General features: G+C 40.1%; 1 protein-coding gene across 1 annotated transcript in view; it reads right to left on the reverse strand.

Annotated features, from left to right (window-relative positions):
* The window catches only part of trim71 (tripartite motif containing 71, E3 ubiquitin protein ligase), a 44,305-nt gene extending 20,594 nt beyond the window's left edge, over nt 1-23,711 (reverse strand). Inside the window, exons 1-2 of the mRNA XM_072279320.1 lie at nt 22,668-23,711; nt 2,003-2,170 (exon numbers count right to left, since the gene is read on the reverse strand). Coding sequence (XP_072135421.1) covers nt 2,003-2,170; nt 22,668-23,585 — 1,086 coding nt within the window. The 5' untranslated portion in view covers nt 23,586-23,711. The remainder of the gene's footprint in view (nt 1-2,002; nt 2,171-22,667) is intronic.
* Nucleotides 23,712-24,624: the final 913 nt, after the last annotated feature.

The following is a 24,624-nucleotide window of genomic DNA, read 5'->3' on the forward strand; positions in this document are numbered from 1 at the left end:
GTACAAGAGGGCATGACTTAAGGATTGAAGGGCGCCCATTCAGAACAGAAACGCGAAGAAATTTTTTTAGTCAGAGGGTGGTGAATCTATGGAATTTGTTGCCACGGGCAGCAGTGGAGGCCAAGTCATTGGGTGTTTTTAAGGCAGAGATTGATAGGTATCTGAGTAGCCAGGGCATCAAAGGTTATGGTGAGAAGGCAGAGGAGTGGGACTAAATAGGAGAATGGATCAGCTCATGATAAAATGGCGGAGCAGACTCGATGGGCTGAATGGCCTACTTCTGCTCCTTTGTCTTATGATTTATACTCACCCTCAGTTACCAAATTTTCCATAGTAAACTAATTATATTCCTGAACACAGAAGACACTAATACTGATGATTCTGGGGTTTTTTTTAAAGCTAGTTTAGCAAAGAATCTTCTGTCTTATGTCTAAGTATTAAAGGGTTTAATAACACTCAAACAAGGTACCAATCTTGGCAGCCATTTTCAGGGAGGAAAGTATTAGAAGAACGCCAAGCCTATGCTTGATAAAAAACCATACAAGACTCCATAAATCTCACAACTGAATGCATTTCTGTCTTCCTCAAAATAGGTAGTGATTTTGTGCTCACAAATTATTTTCTAAACACTGTTGTGGGTGCAAGCAATGTTTAAATAGCAGTGCTAGGTAAACATGGCTCACAGCAGCATTCACTTTCTGGTGGCTTCTTAAGGTTGTTGCAGCCGGGAGTGGTAGTGGCAACAAGCTCCCACTACCTATTAGGTGCTCCCAATGGCATACCACCAAGCCTCTGACCACCAAGTCAGCTCCTGGCCTTCACGTTTGGCTCAGCTTCTATGCCCGGCAGAACCGTTTCTATGGACAGAAGAGGTAAAGGTGGGTTTCTGGAGCCTTAAAACCAGTCGCTTTGGGCAGATGGGGCTCGTCAGCCATGGTTGGCAGCTCATTTAGGAAAAGGAAAACTCTGATCTTAAGCCTCTGCTGCCTTGTGACTATATCCTCTCATAGTGAAGGCTTTAGGAGTAAACCCAGAGGGAAAAATCTAGAGCTGGACTCTCAAAGGAAGTCCTACGTTGAGTTCAAAGCTGACTGGCAACTCCTGCGACACTGCTGGCACCAAACTGCATTGGTCCCTGCTGTTCATTTGGGTTCAAATGATGCTTAGAGAGGGGGAGTTTGCTACATGGGCAACAGCTTGCTCTCCATATTGTACTGCCCTGGCTTGCGTAGCTAAAATGGCTAGGACGCAGCACCGTGGTCGAGCCTGACTGACACAGGCCTCACCATCACTTTCCAAACCACAATAGACAGGAAAAAGAAAGACGTACAATTTATTTTAAGTACTCTTACCTGAAGTATCTCCTTAATAGATTTACAGAAAGAATCCTTGATAAAACATTTATACGGAAAATGCCAAAATCCAAAAGGAAGCCATTACATTGGTTCTAGTATTAACAGCCCCATTATGACTCAGCAGCCTTATACAGAATTGTGTATTGCATGTTTCAGCATAACAAAAAGTCCTAGGATTCATTCATTCGGCTGTATAGGCCAAGTACTGGCAGAGGATATGAGATTCTGCAAGTTCAAATGGGAAATTTATGGTTGTGGGTCGGAAAGCAAATGGTGGGGTGGTCATTTGCTTTTTAATCTAGTATTTCCACAGTTGTAAATGTTGCTGGATGTTTAGCACATTTGTACAAATGTAGCTACTCAAGACCCGAAACTTACCAAGCTCTATTTCTGAATGCTAACTGCATTCAGAAACAACTTCAGAAAAATTGCACACATCTTGCTAACAGGAATCAACTGTTATAGCTCTGACAATCAATATAGCTGAACAGCACGAATGGCCACATCTCTACAACTGCTAAGGCATACAAGTTCAGGGAGAGGTGGGCAGGGAGGGTGCAAATCAGAAAAGAGTAAGAGTATAAGAGATTAGAAAAGATTAGAGCAAATTAAACACTCAGGAAAATTATAACTTCACATTTGCAAACCTGAATGGCCTGCCGGCCTTGCTGTGCATCTGCTAATAACTGTAAGGTTATTTCTTTGGAGTCCTGTACGGCATCCTGGAGGTAGACAAAGCTGTGACCTACATGACGGCTCATTGTGCATTCTCGACAAATCGGCACAGCGCAGGTATCACAGTACAGACGCATCACCTGAAACAGAAGAAACCTATCAGCATTGATAAATTTCAAATTAAGACATTTAGTATAGAGAAAATCTTCAATTTGTTCATGAAAGCAAGAATGAAATAAGGCTTTAATGAATAATTTTGCAAAATTGCTCTGTAAAAGGAACTTCAGTTCATTGTGCAATAACTATTTTTTGGTAAAATACTATAAATTTCAAATGGTAACCATGGTTCCACTTCCTAATAATCAGGGATTTTTAATATTCATAAGTTATTTCAAAACATAGAAGTAGTAGGTAATTATTCCCCACAAGATCACTCCAGAATTCAATGGCTGATCTCACCACTGGCTTTAACTCCACATTCCTTTCTGATCCTTACAACCCTTGATTGCCTCAAATTAAAAGAAACCACCTCAGCCTTTAATATACTCAGTAACCTAGCACCCAGAGCTTTGAGAAAAGAATTCCAAGGATTCACAACCTTCAACGGAAGAAATGTCTCAGCCTTAAATACTGATTATCTAGGCCCCTCACAGCACTGAGCTTGTCAAATCTCCCCAATTTTTAAAAAATAGAAAATGTAGTTCTGACAGATTTGAGAAAAATGACACAGGTCCAAGATGCTTTGTCCAATCACTTGGATTCTTCTGAACTTCAAAGATTTATGCTCACTTTACTCGATCTTTCCTCACTGGATAACTGGATGGAACTGAATTCCAACTGAGAAATTAACTACTGTACTTTTCCTGCAGAAAGGAAACTACATTGTCTCAGCTTCATCTGAGACCCAGCAAAACCCACTTCTCTACTTCACCATTCTTACAAAAAGAAAAACATTATAATTCCTTGCATTGCGTGTTTCTTTCACAAGGCACATAATTTCTCCGTTCACCAGTATTCATTAGTGACATGATTCAAATAATATTCTTCCTAACATACTAAATAATTATATATTGCATAATGCAAATGCCACCTGGTTGCCCACTCACCTTTATCCCTCTGCAGACTTTTTGCAAAGATCCTCACAACCTGCATAGGTAATTTGTGTTTTGTCAGTGAACAGTGTTCTTTCTTTCATTTATCAATACACACTGCAAATAGCTGGAGTCCACAATGTGCTATTCCTTACAGCTTGCTAACCACAAATCAATGTATTCCCATCTTACGTTAGTTAACTAATCCTTTTACACAATATAACACATGATCTTCAGTATGACAAGGCAACACCTTGTGGCATTTTAGAATCATACAGCATGAAACAGCCTAACTGGTATCAAATGCCTTTCGGTAAATTACATCCTACTTTATCTTTTAACTACCCTAGCAGTTCAATTTTTTTTTAAAAAATGTGTTGAAAAGAATTTCCCTACCACGGAACCACACTGGCACTCCTAATTGTTACCCCTCCCTCTTTCCCCTCCCATTACACAAATAGTTATCTAGTCTGAACTCCCTGTTATGTTTCCCTTCTTTCTTTACCAGTAATACTACATTTGGATTTCCAATTTCTGATGATTTTCATTCTTTAATATTTCTGCCATTTCCTTCCATACTGCATTTGTAATTTCCCCATGTTCAGCTTCCAAACCACAACTATCTACTTTGAAATTAAAAACAGATGAGATCAAGGTACTGAGGCGAACACATGATCATTTGCGGTAGATTAGTAAAACAAAGTTTTCAACTTAAAACTCTTTCTTTTCCCACACATTCTGCTTCAGCTGCTGGGCATTTCCAACATTTTATTTCAGATTTCTAGGATTCCATAATTCCTCCAAAGCTGGTGCTGGCAGTACAACTGTCCAATGAAAATACCCTTGTACCTCAGTGACAGCATGGAGAGAAAGGGCACGATCTTCCCTTAGCACCATCCAAGGTTTCTGGACAGCATATGGGGAAAATCAAACTACATCCCTATCTTCCGGTTGTAGACCACAATGAAGTCTTAATAATCCGTTAAATATCTAGTCTCAAGAAACAGAAAGAGTACCCCTATTCAATTAAATTGTTCTGTGAAGGTAACAATAATCAAGCAGGATCAACCAGATTGCACACACGAGTTCCACAAAAAAAAAAATTTAAATGATAAATGAACTGCAAATGAAGAAAAATGTAGAAATTGCACAGCAGACTGGGTAGCAATTAATGCCACTGAACAATTAATAGATGCCAGATCTACCTGGTAACAAAGGCTGATTATGAAACATGACTAATTCTCAAATCTGAAGACTTCGATGCAGATACTACATCATATCCATTTGGGATTGGTAGAAATGAAACTTTTTACCAATACAATGCGTAACTGTATGAAAACACAAGATACTGGAAATCTACAGCAACAATGCTGGAGGAACTCAGCAGATCAATGTTTCAGTCCATAAATTTTTGGATTGAGACCCTTTAAGTTCCCAAGTGCCTCTCCATAGATGATAGCTGACCTGCTGTGTTCCTCTAGCATTTTGTGATCATTTTTTCTGTGAACACGTGGGCCATTTTCTTTCAAGCATGTTCAAAAGGCACATCAGCAATCTATGTGAAGAACAGTTACTGCTTAAGATGATAGAGCCAGCCAATCTGGCAAAGATTTAAACGTAAACTCTTAAAAAGCTTGAGATATCAGTCTGTAAAACATCCACATTCTGGACATCCATTTGGACAAAGACCAATTTAAAAGCAACTTCATTTACAATAGGTCACCAACTAGAGATTTATGTACACAAGAATGGAAATCACTCAATCAGAAGATGACTGCTTTCATCTTGTGAAATTAAGGAGCCTCAAATGATTTAGATGGAGTTCACTCAAATCCATTTGGACTTCTTGTTCCTATAAACCATTTTAACAACAGAAATATCAGATGTATACACTTGGCCCCTTGTACTTGGATTGATTCCACATTTCCTTAATATCTGTAGGTTTATCAATTTTAGTTTCAAATACTAGAGTTCCAAAAGGTGCACTACCCCAGTGGCCCTTGCTTTGAGACCACAATTCTGGTTCCAAACATCCCACAGGGAATATTTCTGCATTGACCATCAAGACCTGCAAGAAATTCTGTTTATAAACTCAGAGCGTTGGGTCCCCAAGGGTACTTAATTACCTCCTCATAAAAAAAAACCCATCCTATTCCAGAATTCAATCTAGGTGAACTTTTGTTGTACTCCCTTCTGGACAAGATGTGACTGAAGTTTTAGTCTACTCAAAACATAACAGATAACCCATTACTAAGCCATGGTGCTGAAATGAAACTGATATTCATTTGTAAATTGAAAAATACAGAGGAGAAACGCATTAGTTATTGGAAACTACAAATATGCATTTCCTTGGGTATGACCTTTAGGTTTACAACTTTCAATAATAATCCCATAATATCTATAAAATTTAGTTATTTTTAAGATTTCAGTAGCAACTTTGTTAAGCAGAGCAAAGACATTAACAGCCATTAAGATAAATGACAACTTTCTGCATAAAATGACTGTCAAGGTACAGCAATCCTGGACCAACATGTCCTGTTAGTATTTAAACTGTTCACACCTACATTACAGTAACTCAATGTTTGAATTAGGAAGCACAAGACAACTTCAATTTAACTCTTCATACAATGTTTTTGTCTGTTTGGCAATAAACTCCTTTGGCATATTTTGTACACTCAACAAAATTCATATCTTTAAAGAAGTATCAATCTCCAATGTATTAACACAAGATAGTTCAGGAAGAACAAGGGTATGTATCCAACTTGGTTCTGTGGAACTTGTATAGATAGAAAAGCCCTTCCCCTTCTCAATGTTGAAAAAGACTAATCCATCTGTTTTATTTTACCCCAAATAATTTTCCATGGGGAAAAAAAGGTTACATCAGGTCTGTGACCATAGACATCTCATAGCCGGTGCCCAAAGTCCATAACATAAAATGTAGTTTAAATTTTGTCCAAAATGCTCTCCACCAGAAAATTTCAAAGTTCTCAATTATCTACGCCCTAGGTGTTAAGCCCACTTTGTTGACTGACTCACAAAATCACATATTGACTTAAGATATCAACACTACAGCACTGAAAAACACACCCCCCCTTTAGTGGCATTTTGGCTATTTAACCAAAGGCCAAAACCACCTCACTTGAAGTACTCGATAAAGACACAGAGCACGACTACCAATTAACCAGGGTGAACAAAGTCTCATTTTGCGTGACATCAGCTTATGGGGCTCTATTTCATGCAATAGCAAAAGAGAGGAGATCGGCAAGTCAGGATTTAGGAATGTGCAATGGGTAAAAAACGAATGTAGTAAGGACATACAAAAAAAAAGATTAATGGGAAAAATGGTGGTGACACCCATCATTAAGCATCCTCCCCTTCCAGGGCATGTCATCTTCTCATTAACAACAGGGAGAAGGTGCAGGAGCTTGAAAACTTACATTCAGTGATTCAGAAAGTTTCTTCCCTTCTGCCAGATTTGTCAATGATTCATGAACACGTAGTAATTTTATGCCTTTGTTGTGTATCACTGCTGCAAAGCAAATTCATTGCCATAAGACAATGAAAATAAACCCAATTCCTATTCTGAGTTTAAACTGAAAACGTTTAATCCTTGAGATATTAAACAGAAGCTCCCATCCAAATTCTCCAATGGATGCTAGAAATCCTGGAGAACCACTTCCGAAGAGAAAAGAGTTCATCTCCATGTGTCAGCATTATTTATTGTTACATTGATATTATTGAAACAGATCAATTATTATTACACAATTGTTTGTGGAATCTTGTTCATGTTTTGATTGTGATGTACTTAGAAACTTCCCACAGTTATGAAAGATTAAATGCAATACCTCCATAGTAGGAGGCAAAACTAGTTAAGTGGATAAGGAAGTACAAGGGAGGCAACTAAATGCAAATTTCTGTAACGTAAAAGTTTAAACTTCAATGGTCAGTTAGTGCTTTACTTTTCTTGTATAATTGCATAGCTAGTAGAAAAATGTATATACTGAACATATGTAAGTGGTCCATATAACAGGCTGGACAGGCATTTACATTTTATAAAGACAAGGTATTTAAAAGTCCAGGAGTGAACAACAACATGTTTATCAGAATTTAAAACTCTGGCTCTCATAACACTAACCACAGTACACAATGAATTATTTGGACGTCTGCCAGGCTACGCTGCTGCTGGCAACATCCCAGATGTGAAATGTTACTGTATTAAACCTTTTTAAACCACAACACCACTGTCAATAAGGACTAATACACAAGCCAATTCCCAAAGATACAAGTAGCACACTTCACCAATTTGGTTTTATGACAAATTAGATGTGGTTATTTCTGCAACCGCAAATAGGTGCTTTCCAAAAAATTTAATTACTCAAATTCTTCAGGCACTAACTCACAAGTAGAATATTTCCATAAAGAAAGATGATGAAAAATAAAATGCAAGAGTACCACACACAAAGCTTAATTCAGGGTCTCTGAAAAATTAATGTACATAATTCTGAGAAATACACCCCTGGACTAGAATTCTGGTATCACCACTATTTGTAAAATGCTGGCAATCATCGAACTTTTTCAGCACGAGTTCTGATCCAGTTCAAGCAATCCCATATTTTAAAGTTTAATAAATATACAGTGTAGGAAAGGCGTAAGTACCAAATATTGCAAGAATTCAACTGTTTAAAGTTCAGAACTTGTAAGCTTCACCCATTCTGCTGAAGGCATCCCAACAGCTAAAACCAACTGCCCACAAAAAAAGAATATCAGGGTAGTATGTGGTGACATGTATGTACTCTGATAATAAATTTCTTTGAACTTTGAAACCCAGGATAGAAGATCATAATTTACATTGCCTGACTCCATTAGTAATTCCAGTAGCATGAAAAGTAAGAGTACACTAGCATTTTAAATCCATAATCTCAACTGTTCAGCAGCATAAAAGTGATTGGGGAGGTCACATAACAGATGGAGGGAAAATACTAAATAAGAGTACTTCATTCATGGACAAAAACTTGGGGGGAAAAAAAACAAAGAAAACTAGCATCCAGACTTTGGGCTAGCTGCTAGTACAGAAATTGTGCTCTGCTGTGTAACCTTCCTCAACTTTGCCTACAGGGTGGTACAAAATGTATAATCATTACTCTCAATTGTTGACATGTCAATGTTTGGATACAAGCCAGGTTCAACTGTTCTAGCAACATGCCAAAACAGTATTAAGTGCTAGTAATTCACTTAAACTTCACCTTGTGTCAACCAATTATTTCCTTAAAGCTGTGAGCAACTGTGTACAAACAGACTTTGCAAAAGATCTAAAATTCTTCCTAAAACAGCATACATGGCAAGATGTCATTAAGTATCTCTTCCAAAACTTGTTTGATTACTTTGTTAAATTATCTCCTTTCAATCACAAGAGGTTCTGATTGGAAGAACAAGCGAAAAACTATTCCAATACCTGGCATTTTAATTGATCAAAACAGAAGCGAATTTTTGCCACAATTACACCAGTACACTTACTGCTACTTTAACACGAACAACACAAATATCAAATACCACAAAATTACCACGCTCTAAAGCCATTTTTGGAATGCCTAAACTAGTATTATTGTGGTAACTGGAACCGACCAGAATGTTAAACATTGCCCAAATGAACTGGAGCACAAGGACAAATTATGAAATTTCAAAATCAAATATTTCACTCTTAGCAACTACAACTTCACTGACATACTGCTATAGCTACTACATAAGAGTGAACTGTCAATGCGGCTGAGGACACTAAAAGCAACCCATCTATATCACCCAGAGGCACATTTATGCAGTCCAAGCTGTGGAAAATGTTAACCTTGCTTTTGTTATTTATAAGCTCAATAGTTCCACTACTTTTATGGTCACCAATTTTCTATTCTCAGTAAAATTCCAAAAAAATTCTTCATTGTTTTGTACCAGTTTCAATGACCTACATTTCCCTGTTGTACTTCAATCTCCCATACTTGGTTTCAAAATATTTTCATAACAGGCCTCCACAGATTTGAAATCTGGCAGCCTCACCACTTCTCAACCTAAAGCTTTAATCTTCTGCTTCTACCTTCTTGCGTACCACTCCATTCACGTGAGTCTGTTCTGACCATTACACTTGGATTCACTTCATTTAACTGAAGACTAATTTCAGGACAATCCTTAAAACCGACTAGCAATTTCAACAATGAAAGACATCAGAAAATAAATTCTACTCTCGTTAAATTAGGCTCTGGAACCTCAGCTTACTTTTCTTATACCTGTCTCGGGGATACATGGCCAGCTACAGCATCTAAATGAAAATCTATATTTCTAAACATCAACTTAAATCACAATTGTATTTGAAAGGGGAAAAAAAAGACCCCATCCCCAAAATACTTAAATACGACCATCCGCAGAAAACCCATGTTCTCTTCAATCTTCTCACCTTAGATGCCTACAGTCTTACTCCAAGCATACAATTCAAAGCAAAGCATGTAAGGTCATATCTCCAGGAACACAAGGTCACCAGTAACAAAAAAAAAAGTCATACATTAATAACAAGCTCTAGAGGCCAATACCACCAGCAGCTGTTATCAGTTATGTAGTCACTATTCACATACAGTAGAGTCTGGTTAATTGGGACATATGGGGATCAGTGCATTTTGGCCCAAGCAGCTGCCCCGATTATCTGAAGTTGCATGGAAATAGTTAAAAAGCTATATTTTAAAAAAAAACTACTGTTTGAGTAACAAATTGTATTTAGATGAAATATAGAACAAATTAGAAGACTAGCAATACAGTACTATAGACCTGCATTAGTTCCTAATAAAGGAATTCATCCAATGTACACTTTTGATTGACAGAATGAACAAAATCCATGCAATCATCTAGTTCAAATAATGGACTGCCTTCATAGAATGTTTCAACGATTGCATCCTTGAGATCTTCATTTTTCACTGTAACATTCAGGATGATTTGTTGATACCTTCAAATTCTCCATAGTCTCCAACTTGAAGTAGCAAAATAATTTCATTTTTACTCCTGTCCGTTTCCAGCATCTCCAAGCCTGAAAGCTTGAAACCTCAAAATAGAACAGTTCAGAATTGTCTTCCTGCTTATTTATCATCATCAGCAACAAAAATCACTACTCTTTGAACACAAACACACGCAACTGCTATAATCTACGTTACTATCAAAATATATAATGGCCTAGAATTAAAGTAGTAATGCGCAAGGAAATATACATATACGTGAATGTATTTACTGAAATAAATTTACTGATAAATGTAGGGATCAGAATGCTTCCTCAATACATTGTAGCAGCACATTTATAATAATTTGGTATCAGTTGCTCCAAAATAGTAAAACCAGATTATTAAGTCCTCAAATGCAAAATTGATTTCCTCACCTCATGAAATGCTTCTATCAAATAACAATTCCTAAGATGTATTGAATCAGTAGCGAAGATATCAGGCATCATACCAGTTACAAGCTAACAGTTTGCCCACCAACCCCATGTGGGACTGGATGATGCCATCATCTACCTGTTACAGTGAGCTCAGTCCCAGCTGGATGATGCTGGTGGCATTGCGAGAATCACATTTTTTGATTTCTCTAGTGCTTTCAATACAATCCAGCCACTTCTTCAGAGTGAGAAGCTGCAATGGATGGGCGTAGACAAATACGCTATCCCCTGGATTACTGACTACCTGATGGACCCCAGTTTGTAGGACTGGGTAGTTTTCTATCTTGAGTGGCACTGAAGCGCCAGAAGGGATTGTACTGTCTGTTTCTGTTCATACTGTACACCTGACTTTCAGTACAACTGAGTCTTGCCACTTGCAGAAATTCTCTGATGACTCTGCAGTGGTTAGACGTATCAGAGATGGGCAGCAGTCAGAGTACAGGGGACTGGTGGACAAGTGGTGCATGAGAAATCACCTGCACCTGAATGTGGTCTAAACCAGGAAGGTGGTGATTGATTTCAGGAGGAAGAGGATTGTTACGAGTCCTGTATACATTCTGGAAGAGTACAAATACTTGGGTGTTTACCCCAACCACAAGTCTTTGCAATGTAGGAGGAAACCTGAACACTTGAAAGAAACCCACAGAGTCCGGGGATAACACAGAAACTCCTTACAGACAGTGGTGGGAATCAAACACTGATTGGTGATTGCTGCTGCTCTAATTGCTACGCTATTGTTTATGAGAAGTATTTTTTCCTATCCAGTTCTAATAGCAAATTCCCTTAAAAGTAACCACCAACTCAATGTTTTCTTCCTTTAGTGCAGGGATTCCCAACCTTTTTTAACACCATGAACCAATAATACCATTAAGCAAAGGTTCGTAGACCCCAGTTTGGGAACCTGTTTTAGTGGATATTCTTAAAACCACAGATTTGGTCAAGTATGAATATACACACAAATTTACTCAAAAGTGACTACAAGCAGAATCAAATTAACTTCCCCACCCCCCCAGCTACTTGCACAGAAAATCCTTTACCACTGCACCCAATTCCAACCTACATGAAAAACAATCCAGAGCCTGAAACATTAACCAGTTTCATTTTAAGTGACCCATACAGAAACAATTTCTCCACAAAATTGTAGAGTACAGCTTACTCTCAGATCACACACCAAATTTTTAAAATAGAGCCAAATTTATAACAGTCCAATTCCAGAGTGAAATAAAGACCATAAATTAACCTCCATGCTGGTGGCCAGCTACCATGGAATCAAAAGCTTAGTATTTAAATGATTCGTGAATTTTCAGATGATGTCCAGTTTGTGCTCAGGGTGAAGGATGATCACACAAGGGACAAGATACAAGATGCCAGAGAGTAGTGGTGGAGAGATCTGTACTGGGTCCAATATTGTTTGTCATATACATTAATGATCTGGATGATGGGGTGGTAAATTGGATTAGTAAGTATGCAGTTGTTACTAAAATAGGTAGCGTTGTGGATGATGAAGTAGACTTTCAAAGCTTGCAGAGAGATTTAAGCCAGTTAGAAGAGTGAGCTGAAAGATGGCAGATGGAGTTTAATGCTGATAAGTGTGAGGTGCTATATTTGGTAGGACTAATCAAAATAGGACACACATGGCAAATGGTAGGGCATTGAGGAATGCAGTAGAACAGAGGGATCTAGGAATAATGGTGCATAGTTCCCTGAAGGTGGAATCTCATGTGGATAGGGTGGTGAAGAAAGCTTTTGGTATGCTGGCCTTTATAAATCAGAGCATTGAGTATAGGAGTTGGGATGTAATGTTAAGATTGTACAAGGCATTGGTGAGGCCAAATTTGGAGTACTGTGTACAGTTCTGGTCACTGAATTATAGGAAAGATGTCAACAAAATTGAGAGAGTACAGATGAGATCTACTAGAATGTTACCTGGGTTTCAGCACCCAAGTTACAGAGAAAGGTTGAACAAGTTAGGTCTTTATTCTTTGGAGCGTAGAAGGTTGAGGGGGGACTTGATAGAGGTGTTTAAAATTATGAGGGGGATTGATACAGTTGACGTGGATAGGCTTTTTCCATTGAGAGTAGGGGAGATTCAAACAAGAGGACATGAGCTGAGAGTTAAGGGGTAACACGAGGGGGAACTTCTTTACTCAGAAAATAAAATTGCTTCTGCTGACTTCAAATTTTATTTTCTTTACTCAGAAAATAAAATTGCTTCTGCTGACTTCAAATGTTCAGCTGAACCACTCCCAATTTCAAAATGCATTTCCTTTGTCATGTTAGAATTCCCATATTCCCAAACTACCCACTCTTTAGCTCTCCTGTTTTGGGGATCTCAGATCAGAAGCTAACCAAATTTACCATGCTCTTCTCTTCTCAGGAGATCCTTTAAATCGAGATTACTTGTTTTCAGACCCAGCTCTGTAACTGACGAGACCATTGTGGATACTGCATTTTCCATCACATGAGCAGAAGGTGTGTAATAGGAAGGCGGGTGACTAGTTTGGAAGAGAACCTTAACCCTGCCATCCCTTCCATCAGAATTATAGCTGTTCCTGAAATAGCTTCAAGAGCTTAACGCAATTTCAAATGTTCTTTCTACATTTTGTGGTCACAGGGCAGAGATTCCCATTAGAAAGTACAGATGTTGCAACAAATTTTCAGAATGCCTCAATTTTTTCTCTGCCCATCTGGTCATTTCATGCCACAAGGACAGTGCATCCATTTCTAAAGCATGCTGTTGAGCATGCAAATGTGATGAGACCAGAATCCACTCAGTGGAATCAGAACAATTGTTAATAAAAGATTTGGGAGATCAGGCTGACACACGCACACCAACTCTGCCGACAGACTCGGGAATTTTGTATAGACAGTGCTCATGATATCACTCCAGTGTTTTGAAGTGCCTGCTGCAGATCTCTTATCACAGAAAAAGAGGGCACTAGACCTGGATTTTTACATTTTGAAATCTAAATCTTCAAGTTATAACTACAGCACTCCAACTGTAGAATGCTGGAAACAGGTCAGTATCTTTGGAGTAAAGCAAGCTTTGGGTTAACATATCACTAATTGTTAATGAATCAATACTGGTCATGCTACCACAGAGGCAATTCACTGAGTATGTACTGTGTTTGATATTAAAACTGAAATGTGATAAATCTGTCAGACAACACCAAGCAACTTAATGCAGATATATGACAATGCAGTCAACTTAAATCCATAAATGTGCAACATAAACCCTAAATAACCCACAATTCATTCTGTTAACACGGTTAGGATTTGCTGACAAGGTGGGGTATATTATTGAGAAATTACCAATTTGTGAGCACAAAGCATTTGGGGGGGGGGGTCAACTCAAGGCCAGCACAGATGAAATGTCATTGACCCAAAACATTAACTATTTTCTGCTTCATAAATGTTGCCTGAACTGATTTTTTTAAAAATTCAGTTTCTCTGAGAATTGGGGAAGGGGAGAAATAGTAATCGGTAGAAAAATAAGTAGCTACTTGTACAAATTTAGTCACTATACCTTGTTAAATGACAACTTCTATGTTGTCACTGCAACAAAATTCATTGGCAACTCAGCTAGAAAGTGCCTTAGCAGTTATTCTACACCAGTTACACCACCTGCCATAAATCAACCAGGACCTCATTGTAGGAAAGCATCCACTAGAATTTCTTTCCCCACCCTCTACAGATAAGGATGACAAATCAGACGGACGCTGTCCACACACACACCTTTATGCAGCATTTGAAAACCAGATGATTTTTAATTTTATCAGTTTTTTCCACAGTATTTAGAAATTATGGCTTTGTGCGTGGTAGGTCATGTTTAACCAAACTATTAAGAGTTTTTCGAGGAGGTTACCAGGAAAGTGGATGAAGGGAAGGCAGTAGATGTTGTCTATATGTACATCAGTAAGGCCTTTGACAAGGTCCCGCATGTTAGGAAGATTCAGTCGCTAGGTATACATGGAGAGGTAGTAAATTGGATTAAACATTGGCTCAATGGAAGAAGCCAGAGAGTGGTAGTGGAGGATTGCTTCTCTAAGTGGAGGCCTGTGACTAGTGGTGTGCCACAGGGATCAGTGCTGGGTCCATTGTTATTTGTCATCCATATTAATGATCTGGATGATAATGTGGTAAATTGGATCAGCAAATTTGCTGATGATACAAAGATTGGAGGTGTAGTGGACAGTGAGGAAGGTTATCAAAGCTTGCAGAGGGATTTGGACCAACTGGAAAAATGGGCTGAAAAATGGCAGATGGAGTTTAATACAGACAAGTGTGAGGTATTGCACTTTGGAAGGACAAACCAAAGTAGAACATACAAGGTGGATGGTAGGACACTGAGGAGTGCAGTAGAACAGAGGGATCTGGGAATACAGATACAAAATTCCCTAAAAGTGGCGTCACAGGTAGATAGGGTCGTAAAGACAGCCTTTGGTACATTGGCCTTTATTAATCAAAGTATTGAGTATAAGAGTTGGAATGTTATGATGAGGTTGTATAAGGCATTGGTGAGGCCAAATTTGGAGTATTGTGTACAGTTTTGGTCACCAAGTTACAGGAAGGATATTAACAAGGTTGAAAGAGTGTAGAGAAGGTTTACAAGGATGTTGCTGGGACTCGAGAAACTCAGTTACAGAGAAAGGTTGAATAGGTTAGGACTTTATTCCCTGGAGCATAGAAGAATGAGGGGAGATTTGTTAGCGGTATATAAAATTATGATGGGTATAGATGGAGTGAATGCAAGCAGGCTTTTTCCACTGAGGCTAGGGGAGAAAAAAACTGGAGGACATCGGTTAAGGGGGAAAAGTTTAAAGGGAACATTGGGGGGGGGGGGTTCTTCACACAGGGAGTGGTGGGAGTGTGGAATGAGCTGCCAGATGAAGTGGTAAATGCGGGCTCACTTTTAACATTTAAGAAAAACTTGGACAGGTACATGGATGAGAGGTGTATGGAGGGATATGGTCCAGGTGCAGGTCAATGGGACTAGGCAGAAAAATGGTTCGGCACAGCCAAGAAGGGCCAAAAGGCCTGTTTCTGTGCTGTAATGTTCTATGGTTCTATTGTCTGACAAAAGGTCACCAGCATTAAAGGACAGCTCTTCAACACATGCTACCTGACAGCATCTGGTGGACTCATTTTAGAGGCCCATGAAACTTAACTATCCAAATTAATTTCTTCTCACCTGGGGTCTTTAATGCAAAAGCACATCAGAAATTAAAAATTTGTAAGACATAATGATTGATAAAGGGTGGGGACAGAGATAGTGAAGGTGTTCACTGCTGGAAATGTTGTTAAGTCAGACATTTTAATATGGCCTATCAACAATAGGAGATGGTTGTATTCAGCCTTCCTGTACAAGTGAAATCCACCTGCAACCAAGAAATATCAATTGGAGGTTCCAAAATCTTAAACCACCAAAGGAAATGCAATAAGCGTCCCAATCGGGATGGTGTGTAACAAGAGATATTCCTTCACAAATGGAACTAAGTATTTGAGTTTAAAAAAATGCTAAACAACCAAAAAAGATTTGGTCTATTGATAGGGAGTGGTAGCTGTGTGGAACGAGCTTCCAGCAGAAGTGGTTGAGGCAGGTTCGATGTTGTCGTTTAAAGTTAAATTGGATAGATATATGGACAGGAAAGGAATGGAGGGTTATGGGCTGAGTGCAGGTCAGTGGGACTAGGTGAGAGTAAGAGTTCGGCACGGACTAGAAGGGCCAAGATGGCCTGTTTCCGTGCTGTAATTGTTATATGGTTATTCCAAAAGTCATTCCAAATCTATTCTAAGTAACCTTTAAAGAGACAAATGAGTACTCCATAAGCTTCAGTGTCATGGTATTTATTTACCAAGAAACATTTTTGAAGATCAGTTTGAACACGATACCAAGGAGTTCAATGAAAACTCTGCAGCAGGGTAGGAGAGAAATTGAATAAATCAAAATAATTTCATATACACACCTAGAAAATAACTTGTTTAAACTTAGACCAACTATATGCTTAACAATTAATATACACATTTACTTCAAGTTATTACCAGTTAGCAAGTTGGCTTGCACACATGGAAAGCAGCTGTGAGTAGGAAATGGAATAGGCCCAACTGTTGTGCCGTTCATCATTAAAACAGTTGAGCATAGCAAGTGTCTCCTTGTTACGCCCAGAAAAATTATGAAGCTGAAGACATCCTTAACAAATTCAAAGAAGTAAACCTATATATAGATTTGTAGAAAATGCCTGAAGCACAACATTAAATTTAGTTCACCACCATGGGGTTCTCACTCTGCACAATCAATAAAACTACACAGCTGTGCAGCATGCAGTGGAAAAAGGTCACATGGAGCAAATGCAGCAAGGAAGTCACAGTTTAAAATACTTAACTGGCCAAAATTATCAAAATTAGCAGGATATTCGGTTGTATTTATTAATTCACTCAAAAGCTCCTAGCATCAGGATACAGGTTAACACCCAATGACTTCCCAATTATACAAATCGAGCACTCCAGTCAGCAAAAGTGAGCAGAACCAGCCAGGTACAATTGATTTAGCAAGAGGAACACCACATGCAGATAAACATGGCACCCCCTAGTCAAACAGCATACAAATCTATACTATATCACTGGATGTCAGTCACTCTAGTATGTGTTTCACATTTTCATTGAACTTACTTGCCAACCATCCACTTCAAAATGTAACAACTTTTACTAATTTATATGATGAGTCAATTGTTGCCACTAGAAAGCAGTATTTTCTTCATGCATCTCTTCCCCCCCCACCCCTGCCTCCCACTTGTGTCTAAATGCCCAAATGAAGAAGCTTTTGGGCAGGAACATTTTTGAGCTGGCCAACAATTTGTAGAAGTTTCTTACTGCCTTACTTAAATACTTCTATTGTTCTCAGATTCATGAAGCCGAGAACAATGTTGTAAATTTGTACTGGGATTGCTCTGTTTATTCACTAATGAAGGCTTGACCATTTAGATCACAAATTCAGTAACTCATGTTGTGATATTGTCAAAAAGCCAGAAAATCTATTATCAATAACTCCTGCATACAAATTAACTATAAAAATATTCATCATGCATTTCCCATGACTGACTCAAAGTTGTGATCCGATACACAAAAAAAAAGATGCAATTCATGCAAAGGCATAATCTTGGCACTGAAATCCTTTAACATTCTAAAGACTTAATCTTCCTGATTAGCAACTTGTTCCCACTGAACCAGCCATACCAACATCCTGCAACTTTGGCTCCATTTTGACCATAAGGTTCAAATGCCAGCTACCCTCCCACACAACTTTTACTGTTGTCATGATTTTCCATGAAGGAGGCCTGCTGAGAGAGATGCTGCAACTATGAGGCATAATAGAAAGACGGAATAAATCCTTTGAAAAGAAATTTGAGGAAAAGAACACACTAATTGCTCTCTCTCTCTCTCTTATCCCCACCCTGCACCGAATCCTCAAACAAGTGCCAACTTAAAACTTACACTTTGCATCTTGGCTCACCACAAACATTAAGCCAGAACAAAGTGATGGAAACTTGATAAAAACAGAATAATCTTTTTCCACTAGTATCTTTCAAAAGGTACAAAAATAGGGAGGTTTGGTGAACTAAAAATGATTTAGGCAAACATCAGAATTACATTCAAAACCAAGTATTTGTAGTTTGAATATATTGAGAGCTGAATATATAAATATTCTAATAAAAATTGTGCAGAAATTATTCTAGCATTGAACTAAAGAGGATCCAAAGCAAATTCAATTAATTCCAATAATCTGGGCCATCTCTCATTACAGCATATCCATAAATTAATTCAATTGAGTGGTCTAAAATCCAGTTATTAGATTCTCTACGTAAAGTGAAATTGACTGCTATTTATTGTATTTATAAATAGGCATTTATATCCACAAGACTTCTGTAAAAAAAAGTATCACTTAAATTTTAGTTACTGTTGTAATATAGGAAAATGTGTGGGACAATTGACTATCACAAAAAAGTGACCACATAAGCTATTTTAATAATAAGTGAGAATCATTAGCCAAAACTCTTCTGCTCTTGGAAGTGGCATGGGATTTTTGGTTGCAATTTGTGGAAATAACTTAATGCATCACCTGAACAGCCTGGGTGGCTTGCTTGTAATCAAAAGCCCAAATGACCACTAGTTTCTAACCCAGGAGTATAATCACTAAAGAGAAACCCATGTTAAAATTTTTAAGTTATATAAAGGATTTTTATAATAGTAGAACATTTAATAGTAGCTTTTAGAAGGTAAATGAATAATATATACACAAAAACATGATGGGTAGATTATTCAGAAACCAATGCAATGATTTGAGGGAAATAAAGCAGACTTGAACCCACATTTCAATGAAAATGCTATCTATAACATGATCAGCTGGTTCAGAAAACTAGACTAATTCCATGGACCATCCAAATGTTTGTACAAATCATTAATAACTTCAACCATTGAATTGTGCTGCAACTCCTGAAGCTAATGAGACCATGACAATAGGTAGTTATTCACAGAATAAATTAGGAGATAGATGAAGAATACCATGCAGCCTTTGCTGCCTGCTTCCATCTTCATGAAGATTTTAATAATGCAGCATCCTACTGCTTTCTAAAGAACTGCATAGTTTCAATCCTCAGAACTAGCAGCTTACTTTAAAACTGTTCTCCCTTGTTCTACATTACGCACAGCCTCTCAAGCCCTTCAAAATCCCACATTTCAATAGAATTACATCTTATTCTTCTAAAACTTCAACTGATAGGGGCCTAATCCACTCACTGTTTCCTTAAACACCTTCACAGCAAGTAAAATAATGAACTTTTCATCCCTTTAAGTAAAAGTAGCATGCAGTAAGTACTCCAAATGCTGTCCGAGTGTTGCCGTACAAGTTTGTTGCTCCTTCCCTTTTACAATGAAGACCAATTTGCTTCCCGTAACTCAGTTTCTTGTACAAGGACACATGCCCCAATGTCTTTCATGTTAATCATTCCGCTTTACTATTCTTCCTAAGCTAAGTGAGTAGCTTCACATTCTTCTGCATTATCTTCCACTGGTAAGTGTAATCTTCTGCAGATGAAATCCCATAATTTGCTTTCTCAGCAAATTTGGCTGCAATACATTCTGTATGAACTTTGATTGCAAGTTACTGTACTAATTGATGTCCCAACTTTCAAATTATCCAGGCCGACTAATTAACAGAAAACAATCCTATTCATGAAGACCTTATCAACTGCTTTTTAGAAGTCCAATTAACAAGATATCCAATGGTTCCCACCTTTATCCTCCTTGCTTGTTACACCCTAAAAGAGCTGCAATGAAGTTATCTAAAGCCATTCCGCTTTCAAAAAAAACATGGTCATTATTTGATTTTCTCTACATCCTGCTCCCACTTTCTTAATATTGGATTCCATCATCCTCCCCACCCCCCCCCCACCAAAAAGATGCAAGGTCAATCAGCGTTTCTCTTAAATAGTAGGCGATTGGAAGGCTGCACCTACTGAATCCAATATCTCTGGAGTCACTTCTTTAAGGCCTCATAACAAAGGCCATGGAATCTGTCTGCTGATATCTCATTGGATGCCTAGTGGGTTTCATCATGTGAGGGGAAATAAATTCTCTTACCCCTCCCTCTTGCCCATGGCTTTCTACCACTGTATTTAAAAAAACAGACGTCTCCAGCTATGAAGACAAACATATTTGTTCAGTCTCCAACAATTCCTATTTGCTATTAATTCTTGTCCTACAAAAAGACAAATGTTTACCTCAGCCATTCTGCAGATTTTTGTAGAGTTCTATTTTTAGTTTTCTTGCTAGATTCTCAATCTAATGTCAACCTCAATTTCAACTTAATCTTTCCTAGTTTCTAAAATCAATTCCACTAATCTCTGCAACATTGTATAACTTCCTTTTCAACTTGATGCCATTTTGGGTTAGCCACGTGTGGAACACCCTTCAGTCCTCCAACAATTAACAAATCCTAATAACATCTGCAAATAATACTGAAGGACTCGCCACTACTCAAATAATGACAGAATTAATCAATCATGGTTCAGGTTCTAAGATCAACACTGGTCAGAAATGCATTACTGTGGTCAGCCCTGCTCTGAAATCTCACTATGAGGAAAGAATACCACCACTTCCCCAAACACAACATCCAACCCTCAAAAAATGTATCTAAGTCTTAGAGAGGGGAAAAAAAACAAAGACACTCCAACAATATAATAATACACAATTGTTTCACCCATGGGAGTACCAGAAACATAGAAAAATGAACACCAAACATATTCAAGTATCCCTCCCAACCACAGATATGAAGCATGTTGAAATGCTCATGACTTTATAGCACAGTGCACACTAACTTAAACTAAAACTAATCTAGGAACTGTTTGAAGTTTTTTCTTCAGCCTTTTAAGTCTTCACAATAACCCTGGACATTTGCCCTTTGGATTTTTGTGAAAAGCACCCTTGAAATGGGTTTATGTACCAAATGTAAAGTTTGTTTCTCACCTAGATTTTGAAGCACTCCCTACAAAAATTACCAAATTCCAATGACTAAACCCATTATTTATGTAGCGTACGCTAAATAGTTGGGTATTTTTCTCTATTTTGAATGGAAAATCTTCGTTTATAAACAATTAGATAACAGCCAATTGATATCGTGCTCTCGTTTAATGCGAGTTAACAGTGAACGGCTCTACCTTCACGCTGTTCGTAGAGTGATCTGCAAAGGGGGACAAAGCCCTTTCGCTTGCAGCATGCAAAACATGAATGGATCTAATTGCTTTATCGCACGCTCTGACTCAGCCCGCCCAACAGCAGGCACCATTTTCTTCTCGAAAAACAAGCCGAGCAACCCTAGATTGGAAGGGAAGGACGGCACGTGTACGCGCACACATGCCAAATCTAAAAAAAAATCAGACTTTTTAAAATTCTCCAGGGCGCTGAATTAAATTATTTCCGACCGGACGACATGCCAGGACGAATCGATACGCTATTGATATGTTGTGGCAGGGACATGAATGGAGACCGCGCATCACTAGCTCGAGATGAGGAACATGGCCTGCTACACTACTAAACTGTTGTTGCTCCCATACCACGTTTTCCAAAACATTGTTTCAAGGTGGCACATTAACGAACTGACACCATCGAAGGAGAGTGGTCGGCGTCTTTAATCGAGGCTAGGAAAATAAAATCACCACATTTTTAAAAAATAAAAATTATTAATCAAATAAATTTTCAGATTAAAATTTAATATGAAGTAAATTGCATTGTTGGATTTTTAGCATATTCCAACATGGAAAATCATAATTGTCGGAATTTGTAACCAAAGGTAAAATATCGTTGAAACGAAAACATCGAGCAATACAATATCGTCATCGCACTAAAGAATTTGATCAGAATGATTACAAATCCCACGAAAAGACACTGCCTGCAAATTAGATTTGCTTATAACTTATTTGAGACAAATACTAACAAGCTGACGATTGCAATGATTGAATCATTGCCATCTTTGTGAGCACTTTCACGGCTCGACCAGCATCCAAAGTAGGGTCATCGCAACATTTTCGGGGGGGGGGGGTGAGTAAACGAATAACCCGGTGTTTAACGCTGTGTATGGAACACTAAGCACGTTGAATAAATATTTTTTTTCCCCAGAAATCAAATTCGCTTATTTGGAAGTATAATTAAAGCCGTCCTGAAGGGTCTCGACCCGAAACGTCGACTGTTTATACATTTCTAGAGATGCTGCCCGAGTACCTCCCGCAATTTGCGTCGTTAATTAAAACTTAGATCATCCCAAACGTTAACATTGTGACTTCCCGATATCAAAAGTATACAATATCGTGAATATTGTTGTCGATGACACGGGTTTACTTGATACAAATACGAAAAATTAAAATGACAGCAAATAAAACTTCATTAATGAGGAATTGAATGACGTTTTCGTAAATCGTTAAAATTCCACCAATTCTTATCAAAATTCCGATTTGAAAAAAGTAAACCTTAGCTTTGTTTGCAAGTGCAGAACTATTTTGCTCCCCAATAGCAGAGCTGACCCGACCTCAGACCTACTTGGTTGTCGTGGTGCTGGCAGTAGCTGAGCCGGTCATGTGCGAGCGGCAGGCTGGCGAACGGCTGCTGGTTGTAATGGTGCTGCCTGAAGCGCTGGATGACATGCTCCTTGGTGAGCCGGACCCGCTGGTGCGCCCGGACACAGTGATCGCACAGGTATTCAGCGCAGTCCATGCAGCGGGAAGTCACCGGCGCGCCTTCGTCGCAGGAGCTGCAGCCCGACTGCGAGCCCTTGGCGCGGCTCCGCCGCTGCACGCCTCCGTCCAGCTCGTCCTCGGCCGCCGACACCACGTCCAGCAGGTTGTTGAGTAGCAGCAGGTCGGCGGGCAGCCCGTCGTTGTCGGCGGCCGGCATGCGGCTGTCGCAGATGGGGCAGGCCAGGTCGGGAGGCCCGCACGAGTTGGCCGAGGAGGAGGAGGAAGAGGAGGACGACGACGCGGCGGGAGGCGAGGGCTCGGCCTCGGGCCGGACGCGGTGAGGGGCCGGCCCGCCGTTGTTGTTGCTGCTAGGGCCCCCGGGCCGCCGCCGCCTGCCGCCGTGAGCTTCTAGGCACGCCTGACAGAAGGAGTGGCGGCAAGGCAGCAGGCGCAGCTCGTCAGCCGGGCTAGAACGGGAGCGCGACCCGGGGCCCCGGGCGCAGCAGAGGCCGCACTGTTGCTGCTGCGGCGGAGGTAGCGACTCCTGTCGCGGCGGCGGCGCTTCGGGTCGGGCTGGGCCTAGGCCCTGCTGGTCCTGGCACGGCGGCGGCTGCTGCTGCTGCTGCTCCTGGCCGCAGAACGGTGCGGCCATGGCGGCCTCGGAGCGCTGGTAGCAGCGCGGGTAGAAGTGGCCCTGGGCCAGCTCGGCCGACCGGGAGGGCAGCCGCTCCGCTTCCTCAGCGAGAACCGCTCCCCTGTGCAGCGAGCGAGATAGCCACATTGACGGGCCGGCGGGGGCTCATATTCCCCCCGCGGAGGCGCCGTGTGCGGGGTGGCCCGCGGAGGGCAGGGCAAGGCCGAGCCGGGACAGTGGGGGTTCCCCTCCCCTCCCCTCCCACCCACCCCCCAAACTCCAGTCGGCCCCTAGGTCCCCCACTCCCCGGTGACACCTCCTCCCCCTCAGCGTCGCCCCCGGCCGCCGCCTCGCCCCGGCGCACGCTCCATTCTCTCGCACTTTTCCTCTCGAGCAGCAGCTCCGGCCACCTCGCGCGCCCGCTTCTTTTTTTTCCCCCCTCTCTAGCCGGCTTGCATTCTAACGTCGGGCGGGGCGCCGTCGCTGACGTCACCACGCAACTCCTCTTTAGCGTCAGGTGCGAGCAACAGCGCGTAACCAGCCTTCTACCCCAGCGTCCATTCATTATTTTTTTTAAAATATAACCCATTCATAATATCTGAGAGGAGATGATTCGCCCTCACTGGCATCTTCGATCGGAGCGGCCCTGGGGGTGCCGGACACGTACTGTGGCAATGTTAAACTGAGCGGGCGTTGGGGGGTGGGTTGTCGCTGCTCGTTTCTTTGTTGCAAGAAACCAGCCGCGAGCGAATTCAATCTCATACACCGATTTCAGAAAGAACATCGCATATCCCAGATGTTGGAAACCCGGCGCAACTTATAAAACTCAGCGGGTCAGGCAGCATCTGGAGAGAAATGGACAAACCCTATGTTTGCTGGGTTCCTGTTTATTTGATAAATATCTTCATCTTCAACTTTCATGAGCTTTCTATCATTCTATTTTACCAATAAGCACACACAAGAATCATGAAAACATACATGTGCACTCCATGTAAATGGGATAGAGATTTTCTGCCCTCTGTTACCCTTCACTCCGGCATCTTGAGTATAGAAGCAACTACGGAGACTTGTCCCATTTCCTCATACTCAATTCTCAGATTTGTAGATCATAGAACATCATATCCATCTGGCATCATATATGACCTAGTATGTAACCAAAGAGCCTAACAAATTTCTACTGATATAC

This window comes from Mobula birostris, chromosome 15 (genome assembly GCF_030028105.1).
Source record: "Mobula birostris isolate sMobBir1 chromosome 15, sMobBir1.hap1, whole genome shotgun sequence".
NCBI lineage: Eukaryota > Metazoa > Chordata > Chondrichthyes > Myliobatiformes > Myliobatidae > Mobula > Mobula birostris.